General features: G+C 43.7%; 1 protein-coding gene across 2 annotated transcripts; it reads right to left on the bottom strand.

Annotated features, from left to right (window-relative positions):
* Window positions 1-3,699: 3,699 nt before the first annotated feature.
* Window positions 3,700-26,194, bottom strand: LOC110521185 (CD81 antigen). Of its 2 annotated transcripts, XR_005040971.1 has the most exons (9): window positions 25,992-26,194; window positions 23,443-23,557; window positions 14,911-15,008; window positions 7,308-7,382; window positions 6,734-6,847; window positions 6,335-6,436; window positions 4,729-4,812; window positions 4,146-4,654; window positions 3,700-4,111 (listed from the first exon to the last, which is right to left on the bottom strand). XR_005040971.1 is itself a non-coding variant. In XM_036969344.1 (8 exons), the coding sequence occupies exons 1-8, from the start codon at window positions 26,055-26,057 to the stop codon at window positions 4,589-4,591; spliced, it is 720 nt and encodes a 239-aa protein (XP_036825239.1). In that variant the 5' UTR covers window positions 26,058-26,194; the 3' UTR covers window positions 3,700-4,588. The 2 variants fall into 2 exon arrangements, 1 of the variants encoding a protein (XP_036825239.1); XM_036969344.1 differs by having other exon boundaries at window positions 3,700-4,654.
* Window positions 26,195-27,425: the final 1,231 nt, after the last annotated feature.

The raw sequence follows: 27,425 nt of genomic DNA, 5'->3' as shown, positions 1-27,425 counted from the left end.
AGGGACACGTTCTGCTTGGTAGGGCAGTGACACGTTTTGCTTGGTAGGGCAGTGACACGTTTTGGTTAGTAGGGCAGGGACACGTTCTGCTTGGTAGGGCAGGGACACGTTCTGCTTGGTAGGGCAGTGACACGTTTTGGTTAGTAGGGCAGTGACACGTTCTGCTTGGTAGGGCAGTGACACGTTTTGGTTAGTAGGGCAGTGACACGTTTTGGTTGGTAGGGCAGGGACACGTTCTGCTTGGTAGGGCAGTGACACGTTTTGGTTAGTAGGGCAGGGACACGTTCTGCTTGGTAGGGCAGTGACACGTTTTGGTTGGTAGGGCAGGGACACGTTCTGCTTGGTAGGGCAGTGACACGTTTTGGTTAGTAGGGCAGTGACACGTTTTGGTTGGTAGGGCAGTGACACGTTTTGGTTAGTAGGGCAGTGACACGTTTTGGTTGGTAGGGCAGTGACACGTTTTGGTTGGTAGGGCAGTGACACGTTTTGGTTGGTAGGGCAGGGACACGTTTTGGTTAGTAGGGCAGTGACACGTTTTGGTTAGTAGGGCAGTGACACGTTTTGGTTGGTAGGGCAGGGACACGTTTTGGTTAGTAGGGCAGTGACACGTTTTGGTTAGTAGGGCAATGACATGTTTTGGTTAGTAGGGCAGTGACATGTTTTGGTTAGTAGGGCAGTGACACGTTCTGCTTGGTAGGGCAGTGACACGTTTTGGTTGGTAGGGCAGGGACACGTTCTGCTTGGTAGGGCAGTGACACGTTTTGGTTAGTAGGGCAGTGACACGTTTTGGTTAGTAAGACAGTGACACGTTTTGGTTGGTAGGACAGTGACACGTTTTGGTTGGTAGGACAGTGACACGTTTTGGTTGGTAGGGCAGGGACACGTTCTGCTTGGTAGGGCAGTGACACGTTTTGGTTATTAGGACAGTGACACGTTTTGGTTAGTAGGGCAGTGACACGTTTTGGTTAGTAGGGCAGTGACACGTTTTGGTTAGTAGGGCAGTGACACGTTCTGCTTGGTAGGGCAGTGACAAGTTCTGCTTGGTAGGGCAGTGACATGTTTTGGTTAGTAGGGCAGTGACATGTTATGCTTGGTAGGGCAGTGACACGTTTTGGTTAGTAGGGCAGTGACACGTTTTGGTTGGTAGGGCAGGGACACGTTCTGCTTGGTAGGGCAGTGACACGTTTTGGTTAGTAGGGCAGTGACACGTTTTGGTTAGTAAGACAGTGACACGTTTTGGTTGGTAGGACAGTGACACGTTTTGGTTGGTAGGACAGTGACACGTTTTGGTTGGTAGGGCAGGGACACGTTCTGCTTGGTAGGGCAGTGACACGTTTTGGTTATTAGGACAGTGACACGTTTTGGTTAGTAGGGCAGTGACATGTTTTGGTTGGTAGGGCAGTGACACGTTTTGGTTGGTAGGGCAGTGACACGTTTTGGTTAGTAGGACAGTGACACGTTTTGGTTGGTAGGGCAGTGACACGTTTTGGTTAGTAGGGCAGTGACACGTTTTGGTTGGTAGGGCAGTGACACGTTTTGGTTAGTAGGGCAGTGACACGTTTTGGTTAGTAGGGCAGTGACACGTTCTGCTTGGTAGGGCAGTGACACGTTTTGGTTGGTAGGGCAGTGACACGTTCTGCTTGGTAGGGCAGTGACACACGTGGTAGTTATGTTGGTTGGACTTGATTGGAAATTGTTCTAAAATACGTGGTATGTTGAATATTATAAACTGAGTGGTTTGAGCCCTGAATGACAACAGATTACTATTTACTGCTCTAATTACGTTGGTAACCACTTTATAATAGCAATATGGCACCTCAGAGGTTCGTGGTATATGGCCAATATACCACTGCTAAGGGCTGTATCCAAGGCACCCAGCATTGCATCGCGTGTAAGAACAGCCCTTAGCAGTGGTTTATTGGCCATATATCACACCCCATCGGGCCTTATTGCTCATTTAGACACTTATTACATACATTAAATGATCTTTACTCATTACTCTGATCTGAATGGTAGAACAAAATCGAAAGTTAATTAAATTCGTGGTCACCGAAGGGACAGAGAACATACAAGAAGCACCAGCAGTGCCATCCAATAGGACTCTGCCCTCTGGTGGTCAAGAGTGAAATAAAACGTATAACAACATAACACAATAACAAACAAACCACAACAAATACATAGAGAAACAGACAAAAAGGTTTTTATTAGGAGTGTAAATTTGCACAATTTAGTTGTGGTTCATTATGAATTAGATCCTTACAGCTTTACTATGCATGGCCATTCCTGTTAGCGCCATTATCTTCGAGGAGGGAAGGACGGGCTGGCACCCTATATAGTGCACTACTTTATACCAGGGCCCCATATAACTATGGTCAAAAGTTGTGCACTATATAGGGAATAGGGTGCGAGCTTTGGTCTAAAGTAGTGCACTATATAGGGAATAGGGTGCGAGCTCTGGTCTAAAGTAGTGCACTATATAGGGAATAGGGTGCGAGCTTTGGTCTAAAGTAGTGCACTATATAGGGAATAGGGTGCGAGCTCTGGTCTAAAGTAGTGCACTATATAGGGAATAGGGTGCTATTTTATTAGTGGTTCGTAGGCAGGCAGTGCTTGAAGTTGAATAAGAAAAGGTTCTGTCCGGTACATATACATACTGTACCTGTCAAAAGTTAGGAAACACCAACTTATTCAAGGGTTTTTCTTTATTTTTACCATTTTTCTACATTGTAGAACAATAATGAAGACATCACAACTATGAAATAGCAGATATGGAATCATGTCGTAACCAAAAAAAAGTGTTAAACAAATCTAAACATATTTTATATTTGAGATTCTTCAAAGTAGCCACCCCTTTGCCTTGATGACAGCTTTGCACACTCCTGACATTCTCTCAACCAGCTGTGTTATTATGTGTTATTTCATAGTTTTTATGTCTTCACTTGTATTTATTTATTTATTGTACCTTTATTTAACTAGGCAAGTCAGTTAAGAACAAATTCTTATTGTCAATTACGGCCTACCGGGGAACAGTGGGTTAACTGCCTTGTTCAGGGGAACAGTGGGTTAACTGCCTTGTTCAGGGGAACAATGGGTTAACTGCCTTGTTCAGGGGAACAGTGGGTTAACTGCCTTGTTCAGGGGAACAGTGGGTTAACTGCCTTGTTCAGGGGAACAGTGGGGTTAACTGCCTTGTTCAGGGGAACAGTGGGTTAACTGCCTTGTTCAGGGGAACAGTGGGTTAACTGCCTTGTTCAGGGGAACAGTGGGTTAACTGCCTTGTTCAGGGGAACAGTGGGGTTAACTGCCTTGTTCAGGGGAACAGTGGGGTTAACTGCCTTGTTCAGGGGAACAGTGGGGTTAACTGCCTTGTTCAGGGGAACAGTGGGGTTAACTGCCTTGTTCAGGGGAACAGTGGGGTTAACTGCCTTGTTCAGGGGAACAGTGGGGTTAACTGCCTTGTTCAGGGGAACAGTGGGGTTAACTGCCTTGTTCAGGGGAACAGTGGGTTAACTGCCTTGTTCAGGGGAACAGTGGGTTAACTGCCTTGTTCAGGGGAACAGTGGGTTAACTGCCTTGTTCAGGGGAACAGTGGGTTTAACTGCCTTGTTCAGGGGAACAGTGGGGTTAACTGCCTTGTTCAGGGGAACAGTGGGTTAACTGCCTTGTTCAGGGGCAGAACGACAGATTTTTACCTCGTCAGCTCGGGGATTTGAATGTAGAAAACAGTAAAATAAAGAAAAACCATTGAATGAGTAGGGTTAGGGTTAGGGCGTGTCCTGTATATTAGAGTTAATATTCTATAAGACGTTGCCAGTACTGTACTCAAGCTGTAGGAAATGTGAGATGTTGGTACTCTGTACCAGTGAGCACTGTTCTAACTAAAGCCCTGTTTGTCAAGCTATCGGTGGGTTACTCCCAAATGGCAATTCCCAATGTAGTGCACTATTTTTTACTGACGCCCTATGGACCTTGAGGTGAAGAGTAGTGCACCATAAGGGAACAGGGTGCCATTTTGGACTCACACAATGATTGTGTACAGTTTATACACCATACAAAAAGACCACTGAACTCTTCAACCTTGGAGAAGCACTTCACGAAAAACATACAAAACCTTGGAAAAGAACTTCACGAAAAACATACAAAACCTTGGAAAAGAACTTCACGAAAAACATACAAAAAGCTCAAAGATAACAAGACAATAGTAAAAAAGTTTAGCATTAGAGAGATGCTGAGTGTCTGTTGGTCATCGACAGACTCAAACAGTCAAATCAAATTTTATTGGTCGCATACCCATATTTAGCAGATGTTATTGCGGGTGTAGTGAAATGCTTATTAGGAGTGTTGTTAAAAACATAGAAAACACTGTAATAAAATCTAGTCTCTATTTATAATACTGATAGAAATGTACATACTTCTGCATTATAAAAAGAAGTAACCAGGAACTGCAACACGTAACATTTTCAATCCCCTTCGATGACTTCCATCTGTAGAGGATTTGTGTACAGTTGAGCCCCTCCACCGTGGTTCTCTGGTTCTATGGTTCCTTGGTTCTAGTAGGGTTCCGTGGTTCTAGTTGGGTTCCGTGGTTCTAGTACACTGGGGCGGCGTTGCGAATCCCACAGCAGAGAACCATGGTGAAGATCATCTCAAAGATCTAGAATGAAAATCAACATCAACAAAGGAAGTCCAACAGCTGTCCAGGCGCGTCTCCGTGGTAACACTACTCACCATGATGACAGCGACCGCCAGGGCAACTAGACCAATCAGGTAGAGCTTCTCAGAGAACAGATCCTTCAGTTTCAGATGACAGCTCTAGTGGGAGGGGAACACAGAGAGAGAGGGTATCAGGACCTTCATTTAAACTGCTGTTTTTTCCCCTCCTGCATACTACTGTGCCGTGTAAAGCATTCATTCATATAATACATGGTGTTATTCTCCTCACGTGAAAAGGTGGTGTTGACAATATTGAAGTAGCAGTGTTAACACATATGGAATTGCAAATTCTGTACTGCCATTCCTTATCTCTATAAAACAAATCTTAAATTACAGCTCAATTTGAGCAAATATTGGAGACCCAGGTTCTAATCTAGCTTGTTACAAAAGCAGAAAACCACCTGTCTGCCTCATGTGATTTTTGACATGTGATTTTACATGAATGTGTGTGTACTGCAGTGGAGGCTCCTCGGGGGAGGAAGGGGAGGATCATCCTCCTCAGTGAATTACATAAAGAATAAAAATGTAAGTTATCCTTTTTAGATAAAACTATACTAAATATATTCACATGTCATTAAATAATTGATTAAAACCCACTGCAACATGGTGTAGCTGGAGGACAGCTAGCTTCCGTCCTCTTCTGGGTATATTGACTTCAATACAAAACCTAGGAGGCTCATGGTTCTCACCCCCTTCCGTAGACTTACACAGTAATTATGACAGCGTCTGGAGGACGTCCTCCAACCTATCAGAGCTCTTGCAGTATGAACTGACATGTTGTCCACCCAATCAAAGGAACAGAGAATTAATCTATTACTGAAAACACAAGCTATTGCTAGCTAGCACTGCAGTGCAAAAAAATTTGGTGATAGTTGACTCAGAGAGAGAAAGACAATAGTTGAACAGTTTTGAACAAATTTGTTTCTTTAAAAATGAAGGAGAAGCAAGACCGAGAGAGAGAGATATTTTGTTGTATTTTTTTCACTTTCACTTACTTAGCTAAGTGACTGCAACTGGCTAGTTTAGCCTACTCAAATCCCCAGCTCAAACAGAGAGGGATGCTATGTTAGCTAGCGGGCTAAGGCTATCAGACAGAGAGGGATGCTATGTTAGCTAGCGGGCTATGGCTATCAAACAGAGAGGGATGCTATGCTAGCTAGCGGGCTATGGCTATCAAACAGAGAGGGATGCTATGCTAGCTAGCGGGCTATGGCTATCAAACAGAGAGGGATGCTATGTTAGCTAGCGGGCTATGGCTATCAAACAGAGAGGGGTGCTATGTTAGCTAGCGGGCTATGGCTATCAAACAGAGAGGGATGCTATGTTAGCTAGCGGGCTATCCAACACTGGAACTCTTTCAAGTCAAGGTCAACTTTTGGTTTTATAAATGTATTGCCATCGGGTTTACTAACGTGCTAGTTCTAGTAGCTATGTTGACTATGGTGTTAACTAATATGGTGACAACAATGTACAGTAGGCTGTCTGTAGTGGTTAGTGTTTATGTAATGAAGGTTTGGCTTGGAAAGTCAACCAATATGCTGTAATAGAAATAAGACCGTGCTCATTAAATACGTTATTGTTCTTCATGTTAAACGGCACCGACCACCATCGACTACTGTACCGAAGGTTTCAGCAGGGCATCTTCCAGGCTCTTCTTGGGACACAGGGCTCCGGTCACTTGTACGAATAAGGGGGAGTCGTCTCCTTTACCACAGCAGTCCAGCTAACGAAAACACAGGTAGAGACAACCGATTAGTCATGCCATTTGATTAATTGATTGATTGGCAATTTTTCTCCCCCCCCCCCCAGCCCTCCCGTAATGTGCTACCGAACCATCACACAACAACTATCACATTGAGGAGAACACATTTCATAGAGGTATTGTAACAAACATGCATCTATTTCTCTCATCAAATGACAGATATATTTTCAACCAACTACCGCCATATGATCACATGACTAGATTACCACTATGACAAGTTAACAGACGTATAGGATGATGGTGAGAGTGGTGACCTACGGTCTCGTGGAACACCTCCAGGACTTTGATAGCAGCTGTTTTGCTGGGAGAGTCTACGACTTCCACTGACTTGATGTACGCCTCGTCATAGAAGGTTATCATCTCCTTGGAGATCTGGAACAGAAGGCTGTAGTTAGGAGTTTGGACAATGTCTCTGTGTGTGTGGATGGGGGTCTGTGTGTGTGTGGATGGGGGTCTCTGTGTGTGGATGGGGGTCTGTGTGTGTGTGGATGGGGGTCTGTGTGGGTGGGTGGGAGTCTGTGTGTGTGTGGATGGGGGTCGGTGTGGGTGGGTGGGAGTCTGTGTGTGTGGATGGGGGTCTGTATGTGTGTGGATGGGGGTCTCTGTGTGTGGATGAGGGTCGGTGTGTGTGGATGGGGGTCTGTGTGTGTGTGGATGGGGGTCGGTGTGGGTGGGTGGGTGGGAGTCTGTGTTTGTGTGGATGGGGGTCGGTGTGGGTGGGTGGGAGTCTGTGTGTGGATGGGGGTCTGTGTGTGTGGATGGGGGTCGGTGTGGGTGGGTGGGGTGTCCTCGTGTCCTACTGTGTGACTTAGGGTGTGATGTAGTGTCTTACTGTGTCTCGGTTACTGAATCCCCAGATCCCAGCAGCCACCTCACAGACGAACAGGCACACCAACATGAAAAAGAACTGAAAGAGAAAGAAACATAAACGGTTCATTTGTCAACCTTCTATAATTAGGTATAAATGTAATCTCAGGGCTTTACATTATTCTACTTTACTGAGGGCCAATATCTAACTTGATTTTACACTAAAATGATTGGACCATGAGAGAGTGAGCTGGAGGGCTTGTTACTGAGAGATGGGCCGAGAGAGAGACAGAGACAGAGAGAGAGACAGAGAGAGAGACAGAGAGAGAGAGAGACTGAGTGAGTGAGTGAGTGAGTGAGTGAGTGAGTGAGTGAGTACCTCACATCACCATTCAGCCCTCAGATGTCATGCTTAAAAAGTACCAGCTGGATATAATAACACAATGTCAGATCTCCCTCCTCCTTGACAGAGCACAATAACCCCCTGTGAAGGCCCCATGTACCAATCAAATCACATTTTATTTGTCACATACGCATGTTTAGCAGATGTTAGTGTGGGTGTAGCGAAATGCTTGTAAAAAAACATACATATCATATTTTATTTTTAATTTTACCTTTATTTTACCTTTATTTAAATAGGCAAGTCAGTTAAGAACAAATTCTTATTTTCAATGACGGCCTAGGAACAGTGGGTTAACTGCATTGTTCAGGGGCGACATAACGACATAACTGGTCCACTGGCAACAATCCCACAACCCTGTCATTTCAAGCACCCTGCTATACCAACTGAGCTACATGAGCAATGAAGAGTCTGCGATGGGCAACTCAATCATCAAACTATACTTCATTAACAAACAAAGGGAAGAGAACCAGCTGGTTAACAGTGTAAACAGCTTCAAGACCTCCCCGAAGGCAACGAACCAGCTGGTTAACAATGTAAACAGCCCCCATACCTCCCCGAAGGCAAAGAACCAGCTGGTTAACAGTGTAAACAGCCCCCAGACCTCTCCGAAGGCAAAGAACCAGCTGGTTAACAATGTAAACAGCCCCCAGACCTCCCCGAAGGCAAAGGACCAGCTGGTTAACAGTGTAAACTGCCCCTAGACCTCCCCGAAGGCAAATAACCAGCTGGTTAACAATGTAAACAGCCCCCAGACCTCCCCGAAGGCAAAGAACCAGCTGGTTAACAATGTAAACAGCCCACAGACCTCCCCGAAGGCAAAGAACCAGCTGGTTAACAGTGTAAACAGCTTCAAGACCTCCCAGAAGGCAGAGAACCAGCTGGTTAACAATGTAAACAGCCCCCAGACCTCCCCGAAGGCAAAGAACCAGCTGGTTAACAATGTAAACAGCCCCCAGACCTCCCCGAAGGCAAAGAACCAGCTGGTTAACAATGTAAACAGCCCCCAGACCTCCCCGAAGGCAAATAACCAGCTGGTTAACAGTGTAAACAGCCCCCAGACCTCCCCGAAGGCAACGAACCAGCTGGTTAACAATGTAAACAGCCCCCATACCTCCCCGAAGGCAAAGAACCAGCTGGTTAACAATGTAAACAGCCCCCAGACCTCTCCGAAGGCAAAGAACCAGCTGGTTAACAATGTAAACAGCCCACAGACCTCCCCAAAGGCAAAGAACCAACTGGTTAACAATGTAAACAGCACCCAGACTTCCCCCAATGCAGACAACTAGCTGGTTAACAGTGTAAACAGCTTCAAGACCTCCCAGAAGGCAGAGAACCAGCTGGTTAACAGTGTGAACAGCCCACAGACATCCCCGAAGGCAAAGAACCTGCTGGTTAACAGTGTAAACAGCCCCCAGACCTCCCCGAAGGCAACAGACCAGCTGGTTAACAATGTAAACAGCCCCCAGACCTCCCCGAAGGCAAGGAACATGCTGGTAAACAGTGTAAACTGCCCCTAGACCTCCCCGAAGGCAAAGAACCAGCTGGTTAACAATGTAAACAGCCCCCAGACCTCCCGGAAGGCAAAGAACCAGCTGGTTAACAATGTAAACAGCCCCCAGACCTCCCCGAAGGCAAATAACCAGCTGGTTAACAGTATAAACAGCCCCCAGACCTCCCCGAAGGCAAAGAACCAGCTGGTTAACAGTGTAAACAGCCCCCAGACCTCCCCGAAGGCAAAGAACCAGCTGGTTAACAATGTAAACAGCCCACAGACCTCCCCGAAGGCAAAGAACCAGCTGGTTAACAATGTAAACAGCCCACAGACCTCCCCGAAGGCAAAGAACCAACTGGTTAACAATGTAAACAGCCCCCATACTTCCCCCAAGGCAGACAACTAGCTGGTTAACAGTGTAAACAGTTTCAAGACCTCCCAGAAGGCAGAGAACCAGCTGGTTAACAGTGTAAACAGCCCCCAGACCTCCCCGAAGGCAACAGACCAGCTGGTTAACAATGTAAACAGCCCCCAGACCTCCCCGAAGGCAAGGAACATGCTGGTAAACAGTGTAAACTGCCCCTAGACCTCCCCGAAGGCAAAGAACCAGCTGGTTAACAATGTAAACAGCCCCCAGACCTCCCGGAAGGCAAAGAACCAGCTGGTTAACAATGTAAACAGCCCCCAGACCTCCCCGAAGGCAAATAACCAGCTGGTTAACAGTATAAACAGCCCCCAGACCTCCCCGAAGGCAAAGAACCAGCTGGTTAACAATGTAAACAGCCCACAGACCTCCCCGAAGGCAAAGAACCAGCTGGTTAACAGTGTAAACAGCTTCAAGACCTCCCAGAAGGCAGAGAACCAGCTGGTTAACAATGTAAACAGCCCCCAGACCTCCCCGAATGCAGAGAACCAGCTGGTTAACAGTGTAAACAGCCCCCAGACCTCCCCGAAGGCAAAGAACCAGCTGGTTAACAATGTAAACAGCCCCCAGACCTCCCTGAAGGCAAAGAACCAGCTGGTTAACAGTGTAAACTGCCCCCAGACCTCCCCGAAGGCAAAGAACCAGCTGGTTAACAATGTAAACAGCCCCCAGACCTCCCCGAAGGCAAAGAACCAGCTGGTTAACAATGTAAACAGCCCCCAGACCTCCCCGAAGGCAAAGAACCAGCTGGTTAACAATGTAAACAGCCCCCAGACCTCCCCGAAGGCAAAGAACCAGCTGGTTAACAATGTAAACAGCCCCCAGACCTCCCCGAAGGCAAATAACCAGCTGGTTAACAGTGTAAACAGCCCCCAGACCTCCACGAAGGCAACGAACCAGCTGGTTAACAATGTAAACAGCCCCCATACCTCCCCGAAGGCAAAGAACCAGCTGGTTAACAATGTAAACAGCCCCCAGACCTCTCCGAAGGCAAAGAACCAGCTGGTTAACAATGTAAACAGCCCACAGACCTCCCCAAAGGCAAAGAACCAACTGGTTAACAATGTAAACAGCACCCAGACTTCCCCCAATGCAGACAACTAGCTGGTTAACAGTGTAAACAGCTTCAAGACCTCCCAGAAGGCAGAGAACCAGCTGGTTAACAGTGTGAACAGCCCACAGACATCCCCGAAGGCAAAGAACCTGCTGGTTAACAGTGTAAACAGCCCCCAGACCTCCCCGAAGGCAACAGACCAGCTGGTTAACAATGTAAACAGCCCCCAGACCTCCCCGAAGGCAAGGAACATGCTGGTAAACAGTGTAAACTGCCCCTAGACCTCCCCGAAGGCAAAGAACCAGCTGGTTAACAATGTAAACAGCCCCCAGACCTCCCGGAAGGCAAAGAACCAGCTGGTTAACAATGTAAACAGCCCCCAGACCTCCCCGAAGGCAAATAACCAGCTGGTTAACAGTATAAACAGCCCCCAGACCTCCCCGAAGGCAAAGAACCAGCTGGTTAACAGTGTAAACAGCCCCCAGACCTCCCCGAAGGCAAAGAACCAGCTGGTTAACAATGTAAACAGCCCACAGACCTCCCCGAAGGCAAAGAACCAGCTGGTTAACAATGTAAACAGCCCACAGACCTCCCCGAAGGCAAAGAACCAACTGGTTAACAATGTAAACAGCCCCCATACTTCCCCCAAGGCAGACAACTAGCTGGTTAACAGTGTAAACAGTTTCAAGACCTCCCAGAAGGCAGAGAACCAGCTGGTTAACAATGTAAACAGCCCCCAGACCTCCCCGAATGCAGAGAACCAGCTGGTTAACAGTGTAAACAGCCCCCAGACCTCCCCGAAGGCAAAGAACCAGCTGGTTAACAATGTAAACAGCCCCCATACCTCCCTGAAGGCAAAGAACCAGCTGGTTAACAATGTAAACAGCCCACAGACCTCCCCAAAGGCAAAGAACCAACTGGTTAACAATGTAAACAGCACCCAGACTTCCCCCAATGCAGACAACTAGCTGGTTAACAGTGTAAACAGCTTCAAGACCTCCCAGAAGGCAGAGAACCAGCTGGTTAACAGTGTGAACAGCCCACAGACATCCCCGAAGGCAAAGAACCTGCTGGTTAACAGTGTAAACAGCCCCCAGACCTCCCCGAAGGCAACAGACCAGCTGGTTAACAATGTAAACAGCCCCCAGACCTCCCCGAAGGCAAAGAACATGCTGGTAAACAGTGTAAACTGCCCCTAGACCTCCCCGAAGGCAAAGAACCAGCTGGTTAACAATGTAAACAGCCCCCAGACCTCCCTGAAGGCAAAGAACCAGCTGGTTAACAATGTAAACAGCCCCCAGACCTCCCCGAAGGCAAATAACCAGCTGGTTAACAGTATAAACAGCCCCCAGACCTCCCCGAAGGCAAAGAACCAGCTGGTTAACAGTGTAAACAGCCCCCAGACCTCCCCGAACGCAAAGAACCAGCTGGTTAACAATGTAAACAGCCCACAGACCTCCCCGAAGGCAAAGAACCAACTGGTTAACAATGTAAACAGCCCCCAGACTTCCCCCAAGGCAGACAACTAGCTGGTTAACAGTGTAAACAGCTTCAAGACCTCCCAGAAGGCAGAGAACCAGCTGGTTAACAATGTAAACAGCCCCCAGACCTCCCCGAATGCAGAGAACCAGCTGGTTAACAGTGTAAACAGCCCCCAGACCTCCCCGAAGGCAAAGAACCAGCTGGTTAACAATGTAAACAGCCCCCATACCTCCCTGAAGGCAAAGAACCAGCTGGTTAACAGTGTAAACAGCCCCCAGACCTACCCGAAGGCAAAGAACCAGCTGGTTAACAATGTAAACAGCCCCCAGACCTCCCCGAAGGCAAAGAACCAGCTGGTTAACAATGTAAACAGCCCCCAGACCTCCCCGAAGGCAAAGGACCAGCTCGTTAACAGTGTAAACAGCCCCCAGACCTCCCCGAAGGCAAAGAACCAGCTGGTTAACAATGTAAACAGCCCCCAGACCTCCCCGAAGGCAAAGAACCAGCTGGTTAACAGTGTAAACAGCCCCCAGACCTTCCCTGAAGGCAAAGAACCAGCTGGTAAACAATGTAAACAGCCCACAGACCTCCCCGAAGGCAAAGAACCAGCTGGTTAACAATGTAAACAGCCCACAGACCTCCCCGAAGGCAAAGAACCAACTGGTTAACAATGTAAACAGCCCCCAGACTTCCCCCAAGGCAGACAACTAGCTGGTTAACAGTGTAAACAGCTTCAAGACCTCCCAGAAGGCAGAGAACCAGCTGGTTAACAATGTAAACAGCCCCCAGACCTCCCCGAATGCAGAGAACCAGCTGGTTAACAGTGTAAACAGCCCCCAGACCTCCCCGAAGGCAAAGAACCAGCTGGTTAACAATGTAAACAGCCCCCAGACCTCCCTGAAGGCAAAGAACCAGCTGGTTAACAGTGTAAACAGCCCCCAGACCTCCCCGAAGGCAAAGAACCAGCTGGTTAACAATGTAAACAGCCCCCAGACCTCCCCGAAGGCAAAGAACCAGCTGGTTAACAATGTAAACAGCCCCCAGACCTCCCCGAAGGCAAAGGACCAGCTCGTTAACAGTGTAAACAGCCCCCAGACCTCCCAGAAGGCAAAGAACCAGCTGGTTAACAGTGTAAACAGCCCCCAGACCTCCCGAAGGCAAAGAACCAGCTGGTTAACAGTGTAAACAGCCCCCAGACCTCCCCGAAGGCAAAGAACCAGCTGGTTAACAGTGTAAACAGCCCCCAGACCTCCCCGAAGGCAAAGAACCAGCTGGTTAACAATGTAAACAGCCCCCAGACCTCCCCGAAGGCATCGAACCAGCTGGTTAACAGTGTAAACAGCCCCCAGACCTCCCCGAAGGCAAAGAACCAGCTGGTTAATAGTGTAAACAGCCACACCAGTCTGGGACATAGGATAAAAAGATGAGCTAGCAACTCAGACTGAGGACAACCCTCCCCAAGACTAGGATCTAGGTGGACCAGATGCCTGTTGGTGGCTATCGCCCCATGTATTATCCTCCATTGGAGGTCAGCTGTCCTTGTATCAATTGGCAGCGTGTATAGAGACCATCAGCAGCCTTTTGGGAAAGCTTTTGGGAAAGTCCAAACAAAATCAGCCCATCTCGTTGATCTCACCCCTGCCAGGGAGGACGCATGCGACACTTTTACACATATTGTGAACATCGCCTTTCTTCCTACTGCCGTCTATTCTTGAAAGACAGCATCATACCCTCACCCACCTGCACCCCCCTCCCCCCCCCCCCCAGCAGCAGTGGTGACATTCAGAGTAGGGATAACGTAATCTTGGCCCTCCTTCCACTGGTCAGTGTGTGTATTGTTGGACACAAGTTGCTGGAAAGGATTCAGAGACCTCTGTTACCAGCTGCTTCAGCAGGCCGGATGACAGGACCTCTGTTACCAGCTGCTTCAGCAGGCCGGATGACAGGAACTCTGTTACCAGCTGCTTCAGCAGGCCGGATGACTGGACCTCTGTTACCAGCTGCTGCAGCAGGCCGGATGACTGGACCTCTGTTACCAGCTGCTTCAGCAGGCCGGATGACAGGACCTCTGTTACCAGCTGCTTCAGCAGGCCGGATGACTGGATCTCTGTTACCAGCTGCTTGAGCAGGCCAGATGACTGGACCTCTGTTACCAGCAGCTTCAGCAGGCCGGATGACCGGACCTCTGTTACCAGCTGCTTCAGCAGGCCAGATGACTGGACCTCTGTTACCAGCTGCTTCAGCAGGCCGGATGATTGGACCTCTGTTACCAGCTGCTTCAGCAGGCCGGATGACCGGACCTCTGTTACCAGCTGCTTCAGCAGGCCGGATGACAGGACCTCTGTTACCAGCTGCTTCAGCAGGCCGGATGACTGGACCTCTGTTACCAGCTGCTTCAGCAGGCCGGATGACTGGACCTCTGTTACCAGCTGCTGCAGCAGGCCGGAGGACTGGACCTGTGTTACCAGCTGCTGCAGCAGGCCGGATGACTGGACCTCTGTTACCAGCTGCTTCAGCAGGCCAGATGACTGGACCTCTGTTACCAGCTGCTGCAGCAGGCCGGAGGACAGGACCTCTGTTACCAGCTGCTTCAGCAGGCCGGATGACCGGATCCCCGATCTCTCATCCAGCTTCACCACTACTCATGCTCTGCATCATGTACCTCAACTACATAACCAACGTTCTGTAGTAAAACTGGTCCCATGTGTATAGGGCTTTAGAGGTATGCCCTGACATATTTGCGGTGTCCTGCTGCCCTCTAGTGGTCACTCACCGTTCCAAGAAGACACTGAGATTCCTGGATGGCACCGTAGCAACCGAGAAACCCTACAAACATCATCACAGCTCCCACAGCTATCAGGATGTACACACCTAGAGAAGAAGTGAAGAGAGGAGAGGAGAGGAGAGGAGAGGAGAGGAGAGGAGAGGAGAGGAGAGGAGAGGAGAGGAGAGGAGAGGAGAGGAGAGGAGAGGAGAGGAGAGGAGAGGAGAGTTTAGACAAGTTTGTGAGATATGGAAAGTGTATGTGAGAGCACACCACCAGATGGTAGTCAACCTCCACAAAACCCAAATGTTGTGATGGAGTCGTTGGTGTTTCCCCTGACGTGGTCCCAGTGACACGACGTCTGAGACGAAGCGGACATCCTGTAACATTCTGTTACTGGAACAGAAAGACATCAACTTCCCAGATCCATCCTGACTGAAAGGGAGGAGTTAGTACACACACACACACACACACACACAGCGCATGCACACGCACATACACACACACACACACACAGCACACGCACACGCACACACACAGCAAAGCAGACCAAGGCAGGACATGCCTCCCTCCCCTCTCCCCAGAAACGATTGAGTTAAACATTTTCAGGAAAATCTACCTAATCTTGTCCTTTTCCGAAAAATTTGCAAGGCCTTCTCAGTAATCCTGGTGTTTCCGTTCCAACTGGACATGCTGTTTAAAGGCACATAATACCAGTGAAAACAATCTGTAGGAAAATACAGATGGATCCAACAGTTTCTTCTCTGGACACTGGTTACCGGTATTAAACCATACAAAAACAACTTTCCTCAGTGAACTTTAACCTCTGACCTCCAGCACCGTCTAACTCCAGGAAACAGGAGCACCTGATTTCCTTCGCCGCAGGGTAACTTACACACAGACACACACCAGTCAGAGTGTGTACTGCCTTCCTGAGACCCTGGAGTGTTGATTCTCTTTTCCCTGGATAGTTACTGTAGCTCTGTGACCGCCTGTGAATGCTATACAATAAAGGGTTAGTGACACAAATGGCACCCTCTTTCCTTTAAATGGCACCCTCTTTCCTTTAAATGGCACCCTCTTTCCTTCAAATGGCACCCTCTTTCCTTCAAATGGCACCCTCTTTCCTTTAAATGGCACCCTCTTTCCTTTAAATGGCACCATCTTTCCTTCAAATGGCACCCTCTTTCCTTCAAATGGCACCCTCTTTCCTTCAAATGGCACCATATTTCCTTTAAATGGCACCCTCTTTCCTTTAAATGGCACCCTCTTTCCTTCAAATGGCACCCTCTTTCCTTCAAATGGCACCCTCTTTCCTTTAAATGGAACCCTCTTTCCTTTAAATGGCACCATCTTTCCTTCAAATGGCACCCTCTTTCCTTCAAATGGCACCCTCTTTCCTTTAAATGGCACCCTCTTTCCTTTAAATGGCACCCTCTTTCCTTCAAATGGCACCATCTTTCCTTTAAATGGCACCATCTTTCCTTTAAATGGCACCCTCTTTCCTTTAAATGGCACCCTCTTTCCTTCAAATGGCACCCTCTTTCCTTCAAATGGCACCCTCTTTCCTTCAAATGGCACCCTCTTTCCTTTAAATGGCACCCTCTTTCCTTTAAATGGCACCATCCTTCCTTCAAATGGCACCCTCTTTCCTTCAAATGGCACCCTCTTTCCTTCAAATGGCACCCTCTTTCCTTCAAATGGCACCCTCTTTCCTTTAAATGGCACCCTCTTTCCTTCAAATGGCACCATCTTTCCTTTAAATGGCACCATCTTTCCTTTAAATGGCACCCTCTTTCCTTTAAATGGCACCATCTTTCCTTCAAATGGCACCCTATTTCCTTCAAATGGCACCCTCTTTCCTTTAAATGGCACCCTCTTTCCTTTAAATGGCACCCTCTTTCCTTCAAATGGCACCATCTTTCCTTTAAATGGCACCATCTTTCCTTTAAATGGCACCCTATTTCCTTTAAATGGCACCCTCTTTCCTTCAAATGGCACCCTCTTTCCTTCAAATGGCACCCTCTTTCCTTTAAATGGCACCCTCTTTCCTTTAAATGGCACCATCCTTCCTTCAAATGGCACCCTCTTTCCTTCAAATGGCACCCTCTTTCCTTCAAATGGCACCCTCTTTCCTTTAAATGGCACCCTCTTTCCTTCAAATGGCACCCTCTTTCCTTTAAATGGCACCATCTTTCCTTTAAATGGCACCCTCTTTCCTTTAAATGGCACCCTCTTTCCTTTAAATGGCACCCTCTTTCCTTCAAATGGCACCCTCTTTCCTTTAAATGGCACCCTCTTTCCTTTAAATGGGACCCTCGTTCCTTCAAATGGCACCATCATTCCTTCAAATGGCACCATCTTTCCTTCAAATGGCACCATCTTTCCTTTAAATGGCACCCTCTTTCCTTTAAATGGCACCCTATTTCCTTCAAATGGCACCATCTTTCCTTTACAGCACCTTATGGACCCTGGTCAAAAATAGTGCACCCTATTCCCTATGGGTCCTGGTCAAAAATAGTGCACCCTATTCCCTATTGGTCCTGGTCAAAAATAGTGCACCCTATTCCCTATGGGTCCTGGTCAAAAATAGTGCACCCTATTCCCTATGGGTCCTGGTCAAAAATAGTGCAACCTATTCCCCATAGGGCTCTGGTCAAAAATAGTGCACCCTATCCCCCATAGGGTTCTGGTTAAAAGTAATGCACTACATAGGGAATAGGGTGCCATTTGAGAGCCAGACAAGGAGCATCACTATGACAAAACCCTTTAACCTCTGACAGGGTGTGGGGACAGGCCCTACACTGAGTGTACAAAACAATAGGAACACCTGTTGTTTCCATGAACATAGACTGACCAGGTGAATCCAGGTGAAAGCTATGATCCCTGATGTCACCTGTTCAATCCACTTCAATCAATGTAGATGAAGCATTTTGAAGCTTTGAGACAATTCAGACATGGATTGTGTGTGTGAAATCAAATGTTATTGGTCACATACACATGTCAATATTTAGGAATATTTAGGATTTTTTTTTGCACACTAGGCATGGGTGACAGGAAGGAAAATGACAGCCCTGTATGGTGACACATTCCTGCACTTTTGTCTGATGAGGTTCTTCCTCATTACATTACATTATATCTTCTCTATCTCTCTCTCTCTCTCTCTCTCTCTCTCTGTCTCTCTCTCTCTCTCTCTCTGTCTCTCTCTCTCTCTCTCTCTCTCTCTCTATCACTATATACAGTTGATATCGGAAGTTTACATACACTTAGGTTGGAGTCATTAAAACTCGTTTTTCAACCACTCCACAAATTTCTTAATAACGAACTATAGTTTTGGCAAGTCTGTTAGGACATCGACTTTGTGCATGACACACGTCGTTTTTCCAACAATTGTTTACAGACAGATTATTTCACTTATAATTCACTGTATCACAATTCCAGAGGGTCAGAAGTTTACATACACGAAGTTGACTGTTCAATTGTAATATACAGTAATATAATATACAGTACATTGGCAATTCTACCAAATACTAATTGAGTGTATGTAAACTTCTGACCCACTGGAAATGTGATGAAAGAAATAAAAACTGAAATAAACTACTCTCTCTACTATTATTCTGACATTTCACATTCTTAAAATTAAGTGGTGATCCTAACTGACCTAAGACAGGGAATTTTTACTAGGATTAAATGTCAGGAATTGTGAAAAACTGAGTTTAAATGTATTTGGCTAAAGTGAATGTAAACTTCTGACCTCACCTGTATGCATCTCTCTCTCTCTGTGTGTGTGTGTGTGTGTGTGTGTCTCTCGCTCTCTGTCTCTCTGTCTCTCTTTCTCTCTCGGTTTCTCCCTCTCTCTTTCTCTCTCTGTCATTCGCTCTCTCTCTTTCCCTCTCTCTCGGTTTCCCCCTCTCTCTCTTTCCCTCTCTCTCTCCCCTCTATTTCTCTCTCTATAGCTCGCTCTTTCAATTTCAATTAAATTCAAAGGGCTTTATTGTCATGGGAAACATATGTTTAGAGATATAACATTACACTCACCAAAGTTTTAAAAGAAAATAGACATTTATTCTATAGACACATAAATATAGGTTTCTCCGCTGGTTTCCCTTCTCTCATGGCAACGGGGCCACAAATCTTGCTGCTGTGATTGCAGACTGCGGTATTTCTCCTAACAGACATGGGAGTTTATCACGGTTTTATTTATTGTCAAATTCTTTGTGGGTCTGTGTGAAATGTGTGTCTGTAATGTGGTCATAGAGTTGGCAGGAGGTTAAGAAGTGCAGGTCCGGTTCCACCTCATTTTGAGGGCATTGGGTACATAGGTCCACATAGGCTTTCTCAATAACAAGACTATGCTCACGGAGTCTGTCTCTCTCTCTCACACACACAAACACACAAACACACACATACACACCCTGCTGAGAGAGGGAACGGGTGACCATGCATGTTGTGTAAATGATTTGATTACTAGTTGATAACTATAACCCCACATTCAAATTATTCTGCCAATCAAATATTATGTTTAAAAAAACAATTAAACTATATATAGCAGGTCAACATCAAGGCTTTAATCACCAATGGCACTTCTTCAACCCTCTCCACCCACTAGTCTGACCGAATCAACTACAGAGTCCACCTTCACAAAAAGACAGAGGATTACAATTACAGATTACTTCCCCAAGACACACAGTCTGAGAAAGCTCGGACACGCTGCCCTTGCAGCAATAACTAACTAGTTCAGCTGGTCTGGTAGGAGGGGAGCCTAGGAGTCTGTGTATATTTATATATTCTCCTACATAAACACCAGTTTGGTGTTTCAGACAAGCTAAAAACATCCTCTCTCAACTCTAATTTATAACAAGCCCAGATGTACAAGGTTTATTTGAATTATGCAAGGGCGTGTGTTTGAGGGGTAGGAGAGAAGAAAGCCTCTCTTGATGTTCCTTTGGGTGGGCCTACCCTGCCGCCGTACCCTTCCAGTCATCAGTGAGCCCTGCTGGGTTGGGTTGGTTTGTTCTCTGATATAAAAATAGTTTTATCCTCTCTGTACACTTAGCTGCGGTAAGTACGGGAGTGGAGAAGTTTGAATTAATGGGCGTACAGTGTGTACATTTTACTACCAAAACTAACAAAATAGAAGAAGCACACAACACAGACCTTTGAAAACGTTCAGAACATGTACATTTACCATGTACTGTATATTACCATGTACATTTACCATGTACTGTATATTATCATGTACATTTACCATGTACTGTATATTACCATGTATATTACCATGTATATGTACCATGTATATTTACCATGTACTGTATGTTGCCATGTATATTTACCATGTACTGTATATTTACCATTAATATTTACCATGTACTGTATATTTACCATACAGTACATATATTACCATGTACAGTACATATATGACCATGTATATTTACCATGTACTGTATATTATATTACTGTATATTACCATGTACTGTATATTCTATTACTGTATATTATCATGTATATTTAACATTTATATTTATCATGTACTGTATATTACCAACTACATTACCATGTACTGTACATTACCATGTATATTTACCATGTACTGTATATTTACCATGAATATGTACCATTTACTGTATATTCACCATTAATATTTACCATGTACTGTATATTTGCCATGCATATTTACAATGTACTGTATATTTACCATGAATATTTACCAGGTATATTTACCATGTACTGTATAATACCATCTGCATTTGAATATTTACCATGTACTGTATATTACCATGTACATTTACCATGTACTGTATATTACCATGTACATTTACCATGTACTGTATATTATATTACTGTATATTACCATGTATATTTACCATGTACAGTATATTACCAGGTATATTTACATTTACTGTATATTACCATGTATATTTACCATGTACTGTATATTACCATGTACATTTACCATGTACTGTATATTACCATGTATATTTACCATGTACTGCATATTATATTACTGTATATTACCATGTATATTTACCATGTACTGTATATTACCATGTACTGTATATTACAATGTATATTATACCATGTACTGTATATTATATTACTGTATATTACCGTGTACTGTATATTACCATGTATATTTATATTTTTACCATATTTACCATGTACTGTATATTTACCATGTATATTTACCATGTACTGTATATTACCATGTACTGTATATTACCATGTTTATTTACCATGTACTGTATATTGCCATGTATATTTATAATGTACTGTATATTACCATGTATATTTACCATGTACTGTATATTACCATGTATATTTATCATGTACTGTATATTACCATGTATATTTACCATGTACTGTATATTACCATGTATATTTACCATGTACTGTATATTACCATGTTTATTTACCATGTACTGTATATTACCATGTACATTTACCATGTTCTGTTTATTATATTACTGTATATTACCATGTATATTTACCATGTACTGTATATTACCATGTATATTTACAATGTACTGTATATTACCATGTATATTTACCATGTACTGTATATTACCATGTTTATTTACCATGTACTGTATATTACCATGTACATTTACCATGTTCTGTTTATTATATTACTGTATATTACCATGTATATTTACCATGTACTGTATATTACCATGTATATTTACCATGTACTGTATATTACCATGTACTGTATATTACCATGTATATTTACCATGTACTGTATATTACCATGTATATTTACCATGTACTGTATATTTACCATGTACTGTATATTACCATGTACATTTACCGTGTACTGTATATTACCATGTATATTTATATTTTTACCATATTTACCATGTACTGTATATTTACCATGTATATTTACCATGTACTGTATATTACCATGTATATTTACCATGCATATTACCATGTACTGTATATTACCATGTACTGTATATTATATTACTGTATATTACCATGTATATTTACCATGTACTGTATATTACCATGTACTGTATATTACCATGTACTGTATATTACCATGTACTGTATATTACCATGTATATTTACCATGTACTGTATATTACCATGTATATTTACCATGTTCTGTATATTACCATGTACTGTATATTACCATGTTTATTTACCATGTACGGTATATTACCATGTATAATTATCATGTACTGTATATTACCATGTATATTTACCATGTACTGTATATTCCCATGTATATTTACCATGTACTGTATTTTACCATGTATATTTACCATGTACTGTATATTGCCATGTATATTTACCATGTACTGTATATTACCATGTACATTTACCATGTACTGTATATTACCATGTTTATTTACCATGTACTGTATATTACCATGTACATTTACCATGTTCTGTTTATTATATTACTGTATATTACCATGTATATTTACCATGTACTGTATATTACCATGTATATTTACAATGTACTGTATATTACCATGTATATTTACCATGTACTGTATATTACCATGTTTATTTACCATGTACTGTATATTACCATGTACATTTACCATGTTCTGTTTATTATATTACTGTATATTACCATGTATATTTACCATGTACTGTATATTACCATGTATATTTACCATGTACTGTATATTACCATGTACTGTATATTACCATGTACTGTATATTACCATGTATATTTACCATGTACTGTATATTACCATGTATATTTACCATGTACTGTATATTACCATGTATATTTACCATGTACTGTATATTACCATGTACATTTACCGTGTACTGTATATTACCATGTATATTTATATTTTTACCATATTTACCATGTACTGTATATTTACCATGTATATTTACCATGTACTGTATATTACCATGTATATTTACCATGCATATTACCATGTACTGTATATTACCATGTACTGTATATTATATTACTGTATATTACCATGTATATTTACCATGTACTGTATATTACCATGTACTGTATATTACCATGTACTGTATATTACCATGTACTGTATATTACCATGTATATTTACCATGTACTGTATATTACCATGTATATTTACCATGTTCTGTATATTACCATGTACTGTATATTACCATGTTTATTTACCATGTACGGTATATTACCATGTATAATTATCATGTACTGTATATTACCATGTATATTTACCATGTACTGTATATTCCCATGTATATTTACCATGTACTGTATTTTACCATGTATATTTACCATGTACTGTATATTGCCATGTATATTTACCATGTACTGTATATTACCATGTACATTTACCATGTACTGTATGTTACCATGTGTATTTTTAAGTGTGCACTAGGGGTCAGAGTTAGAAGAGGCTGAGAGAGAAGTAAGTGATGGGTGAAATAATTCAGTAGACCTTAACTCTGCAGGACCTGGGACACACACACACAACCCAACACACCCCTAGGGGTGGGACACAACCCAACACACCCCAGGGTTCACACACAGATATTGAAACAACAGCAATATTGAAATGTTTTGTAGATACTTACTGATATAGAAGGTGCTGGGAGCCTGCTGATCTTCAAACTGCTGCATGAGAAGACTGCTGGTCTGGTTGTCATGACGAAGCCATAGAGCCACTCCCAATATCACACCTCCAGCCAACTGTCAGAGAGAGAGAGAGAGAGAGAGAGAGAGAGACAGACAGACAGACAGACAGACAGACAGACAGACAGACAGACAGACAGACAGACAGACAGACAGACAGACAGACAGACAGACAGACAGACAGACAGACAGACAGACAGACAGACAGACAGACAGACAGACAGACAGACAGACCGACATAGAGAGAGAGAGACACAGACAGACAGACAGACAGACAGACAGAGAGAGTCAGTTAACACATACTTCCTGTTTGTTTGTCTTCTCTGCTGTACCCCTGCTTGCTCTTTGGGGTCTATGCCGGGGGGGTACTATAAAGCACTTTGTGACAACAGTCACCCTCTCCAACAGTCACCCTCTCCAACAGTCACCATCTCCAATCTGTCAGTGTTAGTGAAAACCTAGCTGGTGGCTCCGTTGTCCTCTCCAAATAAGCAGGAAATCGAATCCTCAGTGTGAAGAGAGTTATAGAGAGAGACTGCCATTCTAGCAGCTCACCAGTAAAAAACAACAGTAAATCACAGAGGAGCTAGGCTCCAGGATATGCTGTGGGACTTTTAATGATAAGGAGTTTTTCCCCCCTAAAATAGGGTTGAATGAAAAGCAAGAGGGGGAAAAAAAATGCTTGCAGAATCGCACTGGGCACCAACAAGCCTCTCTAGCCTCAACACTACCAAGTAAACATACTTTGACCGCAGACTACATCATACTAAGTAATTCTACATTTGAGGGAGTTATATCCAAAACCCTGTATCCACCAATTTTTCACATTGTTGTTTTTTCCATAAGAAATGATTGCTTATCTTCATGTGTGTGTGAAAAAAACTATTACTGTTCTCAGGATGTTTTATTTATAGATTTTAGATGTGTATTAAAATAAAAATAATAAAGTTTTGCAAAACACTATACTGTATATCGATTGTTTAGCTGGAATGGAATGTTTGCATCCTGTATATTAGACTGTGATATGTGGTTGTCTCATTTAGCTATCTTAAGGTCAATGCACTAATTGTAAGGCACTCTGGGTAAGAGCATCTGCTAAATTAGAAATGTCAAATGTAAATGTTTTACATACAGATCTCATATTAATGTATTGATTCATTAAAAAAAATATATATATATATATATTTATATCATTTGTACAGTTCTTTATTGAAAATGTAGTTAATTGTCCCATTTGACTGTGTAAAACCTAGCAGTGCTACTTATTTCTCTGAGAGTGTCGCAGATATATAGCTTTTTTGCAAACAAACATGATTATTTGTCTCTCTGAAATGAAACCATCAAGTGATATATTTCAAATCAATTCATGTCAGTCATTGAACAACCCCATGTGATGATTATATAGTGGAAAAAAAACACGGCAAAATCTACTTCCTAAATTCTTCAAAACAATAAAAAGCTAATTTACCAACATTTCTGAACATGGATATGTAGAGTTTTGGAAGGAGACTCTTCATTTGAGCCTGAACCTGAGCAAACCATTAGAGTAACAACATCTTAGCTACTGCAGTTCATTTGAAAAAAGGAAGCATGTAGGAACAAAGGAAATGTCAATAAAAATAAATATTCCCTCCCCCCCCAATCTTCCAAATCAGACCTGGGTTCAAATGGTAATTGAAAACATTTCAAATACTTTTACAATGTTTGATTGAGAATATTTGGTGCAATGGAAATAATAGAATAGCTTTTTTTTTTTAAAGCATACCCAGTCCTCCTGGCTCATCAGGCAGACTGAAGCAAGCGCTGAAAGTATCGGAATGATTCCAAGTACTATTTGAAACCATGCAGGTCTGCTTCCCATTTGCCTGGAACATCTGGCAAAAAACTGGATGGAGTCACACTCACACGCTTCCTACTACAACACACACACACACGCACAAACTATCTCCGTGTTTCTGTTGTGAGCAACAGTAAAATACTAGGCTTTTATGTCTCAATCTATAAATTCTACAATGCAATTGTTGTTGGATTGTATGTGTTATGTGTAGGGAATTATTGAAAAGTGAATTATCGAAAAGTGTATGGTATCTCCTTTAGGACAGGCTTACTATTTTGAGCCGTTACAGTTTTCACACGGTTAAATCTTCAGTTGGACCATTGAAAAATATAGGCCTATCCTACGAGAGAACCTCACACGATATAACAGTTTGTGATACAGTCTCATAGGATATATACCTATATGAAAGTAGTATTGAATGGGAGCTCATCAGTACCTCAGTGATACTCTGTGGCTGATCTGAAATAGACAGGTTGGTATCACAACAGTTGGAGTATGACTTAAGTTCTATGACAAGCTAAAAGATTTAAGAAGATTTAAAACATTTAAGATACACTTTTATCGACCCGAGATTGAAGAAGTGTGTCGATAATAATCCATATTAAAAATACGAGATTTAAAAAAAACAAACATTTAAAAAAAGTCTCAACTCACCCAGAAAACAAAATTAAAGAAAAATAGCATGAATTTAATGCACAATGTGCAGCCCACTACTGTCATGATGCTCGAGTGTTCAGGTCCGTTCTTAAAAAGATAAATAAATTATTAAGGTGCACGAGTGATACCAAGATTATGTCCAAGATTCTAAGAAGAAGGACCGTTAAGAGATTCTCCTCCCTTTATAGCAACTTAACATCTGTGACAGAGGAACTCGAGGTCTGTCCTCCTTCTACTCGAGAAACTCCTCCTTCTACTAATGAGTGTGTAAGCCAGACTGGAGACTGAGTTGGTATAGACATGGAGAGAAGGGCGCTGCCCACCAAGTGGCGAGGGTGGTAGAATAGGGTGATGCCCACCAAGTGGTGAGGGTGGTAGAATAGGGTGATGCCCACCAAGTGTTGAGGGTGGTAGAATAGGGTGATGCCCACCAAGTGGTGAGGGTGGTAGAGCAGGGTGATGCCCACCAATTGGTGAGGATGGTAGAACAGGGTGATGCCCACCAAGTGTTGAGGGTGGTAGAACAGGGTGATGCCCACCAAGTGGTGAGGGTGGTAGAGCAGGGTAATTCCCACCAAGTGTTGAGGGTGGTTGAGCAGGGTGATGCCCACCAAGTGGTGAGGGTGGTAGAGCAGGGTAATTCCCACCAAGTGTTGAGGGTGGTTGAGCAGGGTGATGCCCAACAAGTGGTGAGGGTGGTAGGGCAGGGTGATGCCCAACAAGTGTTGAGGGTGGTTGAGCAGGGTGATGCCCACCAAGTGGTATAGACATGGACAGCAGGGCTTGGCTCTCTTATCATCTTATAGGCTATAGAAGTCAGGAATAGCTGAGTCATATAGTGGTTGGTAGGGTATAGTGGTTGGTAGGGTATAGTGGTTGGTAGGGTATAGTGGTAGGTTGGGTATAGTGGTTGGTAGGGTATAGTGGTTGGTAGGGTATAGTGGTTGGTAGGGTATAGTGGTAGGTTGGGTATAGTGGTAGGTAGGGTATAGTGGTAGGTAGGGTATAGTGGTAGGTAGGGTATAGTGGTAGGTAGGGTATAGTGGTAGGTAGGGTATAGTGGTAGGTAGGGTATAGTGGCTGGAATTTTTTGTTCATTTTTGTTAAAACTGCCAAGTTGCCCCTTTTTTTAAACTTTTTTGGTAAGGTTGCTTGTTAGTTATCCCATTACAAACAAGTAAACAAAGTAAAGTAAACAAATGTGGATTTATTTTCCACCAATTGGAGCCATATCAAAATGTCTGCAAGAATCAATGTCTGCAAGATCTCATTAAGACAGTATACTACATAACAGAACCGGATATAATAGGATAGTACTGTACAGCATACCACCTAGACAACATATGTGCTTCGATTGACACTAAAACAAATGGCTATTGAATGGTGATTGACACTTTGTTATCATCATTTGCTCTAAAATTTCACTCACTG

This window comes from Oncorhynchus mykiss, chromosome 30 (genome assembly GCF_013265735.2).
Source record: "Oncorhynchus mykiss isolate Arlee chromosome 30, USDA_OmykA_1.1, whole genome shotgun sequence".
Taxonomy (NCBI): Eukaryota; Metazoa; Chordata; class Actinopteri; order Salmoniformes; family Salmonidae; genus Oncorhynchus; species Oncorhynchus mykiss.
Note: the sequence above shows the minus strand (reverse complement) of the source record. Positions and strands in the feature narration are given on the sequence as shown.

Coding starts and splice junctions, on each gene's coding strand:
- LOC110521185 (XM_036969344.1), bottom strand. CDS start 26,057: ATGACAGTAGTGGGCTGCACATTGTGCATTAAATTCATGCTATTTTTC. Junction 7,383..14,910: donor CTCAGTGTCTTCTTGGAACG/GTGAGTGACCAC, acceptor TTTCTCTTTCAG/TTCTTTTTCATGTTGGTGTG. Junction 4,813..6,334: donor ATGCCCTGCTGAAACCTTCG/GTACAGTAGTCG, acceptor CCCTCCCACTAG/AGCTGTCATCTGAAACTGAA.